At 30.1% G+C, this 10,942-nt stretch overlaps 1 protein-coding gene across 1 annotated transcript; it reads right to left on the bottom strand.

The window, feature by feature from the left end:
* Nucleotides 1–527: 527 nt before the first annotated feature.
* LOC115962525 (cytochrome P450 87A3-like) lies at nucleotides 528–4,396 on the bottom strand. The gene is made up of 9 exons (XM_031081376.1): nucleotides 4,197–4,396; nucleotides 3,396–3,726; nucleotides 2,784–2,933; nucleotides 2,419–2,667; nucleotides 2,222–2,311; nucleotides 2,014–2,092; nucleotides 1,746–1,852; nucleotides 1,468–1,595; nucleotides 528–643 (listed from the first exon to the last, which is right to left on the bottom strand). Exons 1-9 carry the CDS (start codon nucleotides 4,394–4,396, stop codon nucleotides 550–552), a joined length of 1,428 nt encoding a protein of 475 aa, XP_030937236.1. The 3' UTR covers nucleotides 528–549.
* Nucleotides 4,397–10,942: the final 6,546 nt, after the last annotated feature.

Below are 10,942 nucleotides of genomic sequence, written 5' to 3'. Positions count from 1 at the left end.
TCTTTACTTTCTGCATTATTTCTGTTTTGCTCATAATTGTTTAACCTAGACTTGAATAACAAACTTGTTAATCAACTTGGCTTAATATTAGGTTAAACATATTGTGTTAAGGGGTCTAAAAACCTAACATAATTCCTTAAAGTTGTATTTGTTCCTCAAGTTAAAAATCTCTCTCTCTCTCTCTCTCTCTCAAAGGGAGATAGATTCTTATAAGAGGAAAGACAATTCCTTTTATTTAAAAACCCTTACTTTTTTCTTTTTCTTTTTTTAAATAATGTGGACAATACAATAATAATTGAAATTTTACTCTATGTTTGGATTGAGAGAGATGGGAGGATACGAGGAGAGAAGAGATGGGAAGCTAACCAGAATGTACTAAATTACAATATATCCTAATGGCATTGCCCCTATTATTTGTTCCATTTCCTCGGTTCCAAATATACCTTCGGGAATAAACATGTATTATATATTACAAAAATACAAACAACTTAATTAACATATAATATTATGGTTGTCTTGCTCCGCGATCTTCATGATGAAATACAGCTATCATGCATGCTTTGTTAAGACCTGAATGTGAATACCATCTCCAAATCCTAAAGCAGGAGTCCGCATCACCTCTCCACCCTTTATTATAGTCCACCTACACATGATTCAAATCATTTACTTCGTGTACTATATAATAAAAGTTGGGTCATAAAAGTTAAAACTATGTCAGGTGATTACTTTTTTTTTTTTTTTTCCAAGTATACTTCTTTATTAAAGAGTTATTACTTGAATTAACTAATATGGGACCTAGAAACTATTGCTGCACCAAGTGGCTTGCCCTAAGTTTCAAGAAATTTAAATAATTCCTATAATTAAAAAATAATTACCAAATATCAAAAAAATTCAAATGAAATTTCACTATTCCTTTTTAATTATTTAATTATCCACCATAATTTTTTTGTTTTAATAATTGAATTTTGATCTTACATATCCTGCGTCCATTATGTGACTAAATGGAAGTGTTATACATGTTTTTTTTTCCACGTGTTGAACTATAAGTATAATTAAAATAATTAATATAGTTTGTTTTAAGTAAAAATCTATTATCAAAGTTTCACAAAATTTAAACTATTATTCCAAAATAAAACTTTATGGCCAAAAGTTTTGACAAATTTAAGACAAGTTTATTATTCATTTTAGATTATTTTAATAATCTATCACGACTTTTTTAGTTTTTTTTTTTTAAAAAAATTCAATTTCACATAATATGCTTTCACCACTTTACATTTAGTAATTTTGTTCCTTTATTTTTACTTTCTATATTATCATTTAATTTCAATTATATCATTATTTTATGTATGATTTTTTTATTAAACCCTGGATCGTACATGCATACTGATACTACTAATACAATTGAAAAGCCAGTTCTAGTGTGATATATATGCATGCAGTTAATTAAGACTAAGAGCTTGGAAGCACCTGTATTTGGTGACTAACACATGTAGGAAGACACCCATAAAAACCTTGCTGAAATCTGCTCCTGCACATGTCCTCATGCCTGCTCCAAAAGGTATGAAGTTCTTTGCTGTGACGTTCGCTGAGATACCCTTTTAGATCAAAGTGAATGAAATTCAGCAAAAACTAAGAAGATAGTTTTAGGTAATCCCACCAAAATTCAGTCCATGTTAGATTGGGTGATCATGCATGGTGAGCGGTGAGTGGTGAGTAATGAGTATCAAGGGTTTTTTTCAACACACCTGCCATCTCCATGGATCGAAGCTAAGAGGGTCCTCATAAATGTTTGGGTTTAGTTGAATGGCAGAAGGAACCACCATAAGACACCAGCCTTTTGGAATTGTATATCCTAAAATGAAAGTGGTTTTTTATTTATTTATCTTAATGTATAATATCAAGTATTCTTTTCATATATCAAAGATAAGAGGGAAAAAAAAAAGAATCATTATGGATCAAAGATGTCGATATTGATGTTGACATCAGACCAAACCAATTTGATTTTGAGCTTACCATTTACTTCAATGTCTTGGATTGTTTTTCTCAAAATCCCCGGAAGAACACTAGCCAGCCTAAGTGATTCATTGACAACCTATTTTTCCGATTCAATGGACGGTAAGAAATGTTGTCAATAGCTAGAGGCTAGAGCCCCTTTATTTAGGAAATTAAAAAAGAAACTTAAAATATGCCCAAAAAAAAAAAAGTGAAATTATCTACTCACGTTATGAGTAAATGTCATAGATTTGTATTCCTTCCATGTGAGTCCAGAATTGGCATCCTCTCTACTTTTAAGAATTGCTTCATGCTCCTCCTAATTCCAAAAAAAAAAAAAAATGTTCTTTTTAGTAGTATTGAACACAAAAGGGGCATTTTCTAAATCTAATTCAAGAAAATTTGGCTCCTCTTTGTGTCACTAACCGTCAATTCTTTCACCATTTTTGGCTTGTCGCTAAGTAACATAATAGCTAATGTAAGAGTTGAGGACATAGTCTCAAAGCTGGCAAGGAGAATCCCAAACATCACATAGATTATGAATTTATCTGTCAAGAATGTTTCAGTTTTCATGTCCATCAAAATTTGATCAAGAAAATCTCCTTTGCCAATTTCGGGATTACGCTTTCTCTCCTCATATATTTTAGTCATCAAGTTTACCAGCTTCTGTCGATTCTGTATGACAATTGTGCCACTATATTAGATTAAATTTAAATAAATTTTAGAGTGAAAAAAAGAGATATCATATGTTTTGCAATTGAAAAGTGTTAGGTGTTTTGAAGGAATTATACCTGTAGACATTTATGATAAGCAGTACCAGGAATGTTTATAGGTAATTTCATAAATCCTTCCATGAAGTTACTAAAAAAATCATCAATATTATCTCCGGATTTCTCTGCGTCATAACTCATCAATAGTTTTGCTGTAAGTTTAAAAATCATCTGCATAAAAAGAAAGGTGATAAGTATCTTTTGTAGTAGCTATTTCAATTTCAAGTGATCAAAAAACCAAAACAAATTAAATAGTAATAATAATAATAATAATAAACCTAAATTCACTGTTATTGTAAATTTATCCATGCCATTATTTACTTAGATTTATTCTTTTATTTTCAAATGCAAAAAGTTTTTATAACAAATAGAATCTTTCCTCCAAACCATTTTGTAAAATGTTCCTCCAACTCAGTACTTGACAACTTAATACTATTCACGTATATTTTTAGTTACATGACTTAATAATCATGTGGCTATGTGACTTAATAAATAAGGATAGTCTTCTGAATTGCAACTTAATGAGTTGGAGGAGATTCCTCCGGCTCTATTTGAAGGAAAACTTTGTTATTTTGTAACTATCATGCAAATTTACAAGCATTATAAGATCCCTGGATTAATATAAGAACTTACAATTGCAAGGCTTTTCCTCACTTCCAAACTGGGTAGCTTAGACCAACCTTGCAATTTTTGACTTATCGCATCCTCTAAGTGAGGTAACAACTTGTTCTTGAGAGCCTCAGGACCAACATGACTCAAGATTGAGTTCCGAAGGTACTTATGAATATTTCTATGACTACTAACTCTTGTCATTACATCTTGGCCAATAAGCTTGTCAAAGGAGTCCATATACCACTGTTCAACCAATTTTCCTTCTTGTTGAAAAACATAATAATTGAATTCAGGATCAGATGATACCACCATTGGCCGTCCTGCCAAACTTGTCCGAAATATTGGCCCAAATCTAAAAAACATTACCAACATAAATTAAATAAATAAATTACAGATTATTTAGAACAAGATGATATATATATATATATATATATTTATATTGATGTTCATAGGTTAAACATAACCAAAATGCAAAAGATTGCATGTAGCTAAAAACAATAAGTGTGCTATAATTTTTGCCACAACTTACTCATGTAGTAAACTACGGCAAAAGTTATAAAAATTGTTGTGGTAGTAGACCTTTTGAGCTAATAATGGCCCATATTTATATAAGTGAAAAAAAAAAATACTAAAGAAAACGAGTTAGGAAAAGAGAGAAGATGATTAGTTAGTCAAATGAGGAACCCATTTCAAACAAGCATAAATAATACAATCAAAGATATATGTCTTTGTTGGAAATATCAACATGTGTCAATCAGTTAAGACACAAGACTCTTGAAAAAAAAGAAAAAGAAGGTTGCATGCACATTGTCGGGGGCTTACTTCATCATCCTTTTCTTGATAAAAGGTGGGATGTCCAGTGAGTTGTTTGACACTAGAAAATCAAGGGTCTCCCCAATAAGTGGGATGCCCATAGATCCAGGAGGTAATTTTCCATTACATTTAGGATTCCTCCACCTATAAACCCAATGCGTGGAAATCACAATAAGCAAGCTAATAACAGAAAGCCAAACAGACCACATCTTAAAGTAGCTATTAGTATTGCTGGGGAGGAATAGGGGACCACTACTAAAGAGAATTGGTGGAACTTTAAGGTTGATTCCTTAAGGAGAGAGTGAGGTTCTTTATATAGGCAAAGAATGAGATCAGTTCCTAAAAATAAAAGATGTGGGTGGCAACTGACAACTGGCACGTACCAGTCTTTCTTTATTCGGCAAAAGAAATTTAGAAAGAGTGACGATTCCTTGTTACCATTTGGTTCAAATAATAATAATATTAAGCGGCGTGACCCAAAAACTTCCATTTCGGCGTTCATTGAAATTTTATTTCCATGATATTATACAAACCTATAGTCAAATCATTTGAAAAACTTTTCTTATCATATCATTTATGTTTCTCTCAACAACAAAAAAAAATCATATCATTTTATGTTTTTCATTTTTCTTCTAATGGGAAAAGCATATATAAATATAATATTATTAAACACTGACTAACTTTGCTGGTCAGATCAGTAGGCCAATGAACTTGTACTTGTACCTAAGAAAATTTGGTGGTTGTTTAATTTAACAACTAATGTAATAGACCCAGTAAAATTGTTAGAAATCTCATATTTGTTATAATATTTTAATATCATAACAATTCTTGTAATTTCATCCATTTAGTAGTTAATTACATATATTGGTCCTTTAGTTAATTAGTTAGTTGAGATAAGAATGAGTTAGTTAGGAATTGAGTACATGTAACTCATTTAACACATAATTTAATTCATAGAGCACATGTTGAATTAACTAGCTAATTATTTTAGGCCATGTAGGCCAATGCCATTAGAACTAGTCTCCTATAAATATATAATTGTAATTCAATATTAGATATCATTGAAAAATAAACAAATTGATTGCTTAGTGCAACTCACTCCCTCTCTTAATATTTTTCTGTGGAGGTGACTACCTTGAATTAAGACAATTTTTCTATAATTCTCATACCCTACAATTTCTATCCATCCCCAATAGGAACCACTAGGTTCCTAACAAAATAAAAATCAACTACCCCAAGTTCCTATTAAAATAAAAATAAATAAAAAAACTAGCCAAAAAAAAAAAAAAAAAAAAATGAACCTCACCACACGATCGTGTCATTTTATTTACTTATTTAATTAATCTTTCACTGACAAAAGCATATATTGTAACTAGCTTCTGAGGCTTTTTTTTTTTTTTTTTTTGAACTAAAAAAATATTAGTTCCATTTACCAAATACTTTACAAAGTAGAAGAAGACATTAAAGAAAAAGGAGATAAAAAACACACACTTCAAATTTCATATCTTCATATATCCTTTTTTTTATATGACTCATTAAACCCATAAAAGAAAGGAAAAAACAAAACATATGAGATACACATTTTGAAGTGGTTTGTAACTTTATATAAAAGAAAGAAAAACAAAAATCCAAAACATTTCAAATCCCACGTCTTCATCTATCTTTCATTCTTTTCATTTTTTTATTTATTTTTTTTTTACAAGCAATCCTCATGGCCTTTGTTTTACATTTCTTGCAATTCATTTGCACATTCATTACTATATTTTGCTGCACCGTTGGATATATGCGTAACGCAAAAGGCATTAGTATCTTTTAACTAGAATAAAATTAAAAATAAATAAAATTTGTTTCCTTTAGTGTCAAATACTCAGTAGGTACGTTCATTTCATTGGTCCATATGGCTTGTTTTAGGAGGAAAAAAAGGAAAAAAGTCATAACCTTCATGTTTGATATTTTGAAACAAAATTGCAAGTAATAAGAGAATTTCTAGATATGACATGAACGTTCATTTACCTTCTTTTTTTTTTTTTTTTTGTTTTGTTTTTGAGGAAAACGTAACAATAGTACTTGTAGTTATGAAAAAACAATGAAATAAAAAGAAAACAAAGATTATACCAAAGAGAATCTTCCCGTAATGACCTTGATGGCCGGATTAGTACCTAATGAACTTGTACCTAAGAGAATCTGGTTGTTTATTTCAACTGCTTATGCAGTTGAACCTGTAAAACCCAATAGATTTTTGCAACTCAAATGGATTGTTTTCACCACCGATTGATTTCGTAATTTTAAACAAAATTACCTTTATAGGTTCACTGCAACTTGTTTTATAATAGTTTAGAAAGTAGAAGAAGACCTTAAAGAATTAAAGAAAAATGAGATAAAAAAACACACACAAAATATATTAGATTCATGTTTTCAAGTGGTATAGATAAAAGAAAGAAAATAAATAAATAAAAATCAAAACATATCAAATTTCACATCTTCATATATCCTTTTTATATATGACTCATTAAACCCATAAAAGAAAGGAAAAAACAAAACATATGAGATTCATGTTTTGAAGTGGTTTGTAACTTTATATAAAAGAAAGAAAAACAAAAATCCAAAATATGTCAAATCCCACATCTTCATCTATGTTTCTTTCTTTTCATTTTTTTTTTTTTTTTTTTTTTTTTTTTTTTTTTACAAGCAATCCTCATGGCCTTTGTTTTACATTTCTTGCAATTCATTTGCACATTCATTACTATATTTTGCTACACCGTTGGATATATGCGTAACGCAAAAGGCATTAGTATCTTTTAACTAGAATAAAATTAAAAATAAATAAAATTGTTCCCTTTAGTGTCAAATACTTAGTAGGTCCAAAATATGTCAAATCCCACGTCTTCATCTATCATTCTTTCTTTTCATTTTTTTATTTTTTTTTTATTTTTTTACAAGCAATCCTCATGGCCTTTGTTTTACATTTCTTGCAATTCATTTGCACATTCATTACTATATTTTGCTGCACCGTTGGATATATGCGTAACGCAAAAGGCATTAGTATCTTTTAACTAGAATAAAATTAAAAATAAATAAAAACTGTTCCCTTTAGTGTCAAATACTCAGTAGGTACGTTCATTTCATTGGTCCATGTGGCCTGTTTTAGGAGGAAAAAAAGGAAAAAAGTCATAACCTTTATGTTTGATAGTTTGAAACAAAATTGGAAGTAATAAGAGGATTTCTAGATATGATATGAATGTGCATTTACTTCCTTTTTTTTTTTTTTTTTTTGGTTGTTGAGGAAAACGTAACAATAGTACTTGTAGTTATGAAAAAACAATGAAATAAAAAGAAAACAAATATTATACCAAAGACAATCTTCCCATAATGACATTGATGGCCGGATTCGTACCTAGTGAACTTGCACCTAAGAGAATCTGGTTGTTTAATTCAACTGTTTATGCAATTGAACCAGTAAAACCCACTAGATTTTTGTAACTCAAAAGGATTGTTTTCACCGCCAATTGATTATGTAATTTTAAACAAAATTACCTTTATAGGTTCATTGCAACTTGTTTTATAATCGTTTACAAAGTAGAAGAAGACATTAAAGAATTAAAGAAAAATGAGATAAAATAACACACAAAAAAATATTAAATTCACGTTTTTAAGGGGTATAGATAAAAGAAAGAAAATAAATAAATAAAAATCAAAACATATCGAATTTCACATCCTCATCTATCCTTTTTTTATGTGATTCATTAAACCCATAAAAGAAAGGAAAAAACAAAACATATGAGATTCACGTTTTGAAGTGGTTTGTAACTTTATATAAAAGAAAGAAAAACAAAAACCCAAAACATGTCAAATTCCATGGCTTCATCAATCTTTTTTATTTTTTTTTTTTAATTTTTTTCAAGCAATCCTCATTGCTTTCGTTTTGCATTTCTTGCAATTTATTTGCACCTTCATTACTATGTTTTGCTACACTGTTGGATATATGCATAATGCATAAGGCAATTGTATCTTTTAACTATAATAAAATTAAAAATTAAAAATAAATAAAAACTGTTCCCTTTCGTGTCAAATACCCAGAAGGTACGTTCATTTCATTGGTCCAAGTGGCCTCTTTTAGGAGGAAAGGAAAAAAGTCATAACCTTCTTGTTTGATAGTTTGAAACTAAATTGCAAGTAATAAGAGAATCTCTAGATATGATATGTACGTGCATTTACTTCTTTTTTTTGTTGAGGCAAACGTAACAATAGTACTTGCAGTTATGAATAAACAATGAAATAAAAAGAAAACAAAGATTATACCAAAGAGAATCTTCCCGTAATGACCTTGATGGCCAGATTAGTACCTAGTGAACTTGTACCTAAGAGAATCTGGTTGTTTAATTCAACTGTTTATACAATTGAATCAGTAAAACCCACTAGACTTTTGCAACTCAAATGGATTGTTTTCTCTGCCAATTGATTATGTAATTTTAAACAAAATCACCTTTACAGGTTCATTGCAACATGTTTTATAATAGGTTACAAAGTAGAAGAAGATATTAAAGTATAAAAGAAAAAGGAGAAAAAAAAAAAAAACACCCACAAAATATATTAGATTCACGTTTTCAAATGGTATAGATAAAAGAAAGAAAATATATAAATAAAAACCAAAACAAATCAAATTTCACATATTCAGCTATCCTTATTTTTTTATGACTCATTAAATCCTTAAAAGAAAGGGAAAAAAAAAAACATACGAGATTCACATTTTGAAGTGGTTTGTAACTTTATATAAAAGAAAGAAAATCAGAAACCCAAAACATTTCAAATTCCACGTCTTCATCAATCTTTCTTTCTTTTTTCCTTTTTTAACAAGCAATCCTTGTGGCCTTTGTTTTGCATTTTTTGCAATTCATTTGCACCTTCATTACTATGTTTTGCTGCACTGTTGAATATATGCATAACGCATAAGGCATTAGTATCTTTTAACTAGAATAAAATTAAAAATAAGTAAAAACTGTTCCCTTTAGTGTCATATACTCAAAAGGTACTTTCATTTCATTGGTCCATGTGGCTTGTTTTAGGAGGAAAAAAACGAAAAAAGTCATAACCTTCATGTTTGATAGTTTGAAACTAAATTGCAAGTAATAAGAGAATCTCTAGAGTATACAATGAAACTACATTTACTGCTTCTTCTTCTTTTTTTGGTTGAGGAAAACGTAATAATAGTACTTGGAGTTATGAATATACAATGAAATAAAAGGAAAGCAAAGATTATACCGAAGAGAATCTTCCTGTAATTACCTTGATGGCCGGATTAATACCTAGTGAACTTGTACCAAAGAGAATCTAGTTGTTTATTTCAACTGCTTATGCAATTGAACCTGTAAAACCCACTAGATTTTAGCAACTCAAATGGATTGTTTTCACCGCTAATTGATTTTGTAATTTTAAACAAAATTACCTTAATAGGTTCATTGCAACTTGTTTTATATTAGTTTAGAAAGTAGAAGAAGACATTAAAGAATTAAAGAAAAAGGATATAGAAAAATGCACACAAATCATATCAGATTCATGTTTTCAAGTGGTATAGATAAAAGATAGAAAATAAATAAATAAAAACCCAAACATATCAAATTTCACATCTTCATCTATCCTTTTTTTATACGATTCATTAACCACATAAAAGAAAGGAAAAAACAAAACATATCAGATTCACATTTTGAAGTGATTTATAACATTATACAAAAGAAAGAAAAACAAAATCCCAAAACATATCAAATTCCATGTCTCCGTACCAAATTTAATTGTAATTTTGTTCAATCATGTTTACCCTGTATTTTATGTGGGATTTTATTGTAAGGGTTGTGTGTGAAAGAGTGTGTGAAGACTCAAGCTCTCATTGAAGACCAAGTAGATTTTGTGAGAAGATTTGCGAGAAACTATCCTGCAAAGTAAGCCACATGTAGAGCACATGACTAGAATGCAAAGAGTCATGACAGCTGGTTTTCGCGAGTAATTCGCAAGTAAGGCCTTCCCACAAAATACCCCGCAAAACATTTTTTTTTGCTATTTTTTCTGTCAGTTTTTAGACCCCTTAAACAATTGATTAAACCTAAGTAATTAGCCAAGTTGTTACTTAGTCCAATTAAACAAGTCTAGGTTATCACAATATAAAAGATCAAATCATGCAAAGCAGCGGAAAATAAATAAGACAATGATATGATCACTCAGGAAAACCAAACCAGTAAAAAACCTGGGGAGGATTTAACCTAGCTGTCTTCAAGGTAAAAAGCAAATCCACTAGAAAGAATTGAAGTTCATACAATAAGACTTACAATCCCCCACGCTCGACTTCTTATTGCTACCCACCAGTAGAACTTACTGACACGACCACGTGCAAGCTCCGAATCCATGGACTCCTTCTTTCTTTGGTTTTTACAAAACACAAACACCCCCGTTTGTGACTTTGAGATCCCACTCAAAGGTTTAGCAACACAAACTCTCCTGTTTGTGACTCCAAGACCACCCTTGAAGGTTTAGATCATCAACACCTTTGATGACAAGAGAAGGCAGCAACTTCTACAATACCGGATCTTGAGATTCTTCAAGGAATAGCACCGGTAGAAGACATAAGAGAGCTTTTTAGGAATAAAACCCTAAATACAAAAGAGGCACACTCTTTTCTCTCTGAAAAGCCACGTAAAAACGTGTTTAGGGTTTCCTTTATATACTGGAAGAAGTAGATTAGAAACCCTAATCCTAAATGGGCTTGA

Source organism: Quercus lobata, chromosome 10 (assembly GCF_001633185.2).
Source record: "Quercus lobata isolate SW786 chromosome 10, ValleyOak3.0 Primary Assembly, whole genome shotgun sequence".
In the NCBI taxonomy this organism is placed as follows: Eukaryota; Viridiplantae; Streptophyta; class Magnoliopsida; order Fagales; family Fagaceae; genus Quercus; species Quercus lobata.
The sequence above is the reverse complement of the archived record's forward strand: the minus strand, read 5'-3'. Positions and strand labels throughout refer to the sequence as shown.

Excerpts from the sequence above, each read along its gene's own strand:
- LOC115962525 (XM_031081376.1), bottom strand. The coding sequence starts at position 4,396 with ATGTGGTCTGTTTGGCTTTCTGTTATTAGCTTGCTTATTGTGATTTCC. Across the intron at positions 2,093-2,221 it reads CTATGACATTTACTCATAAC|GTTGTCAATGAATCACTTAG; the intron begins GTGAGTAGATAA and ends TCGGAAAAATAG. Across the intron at positions 644-1,467 it reads GTGTTAGTCACCAAATACAG|GTGGACTATAATAAAGGGTG; the intron begins GTGCTTCCAAGC and ends AATCATGTGTAG.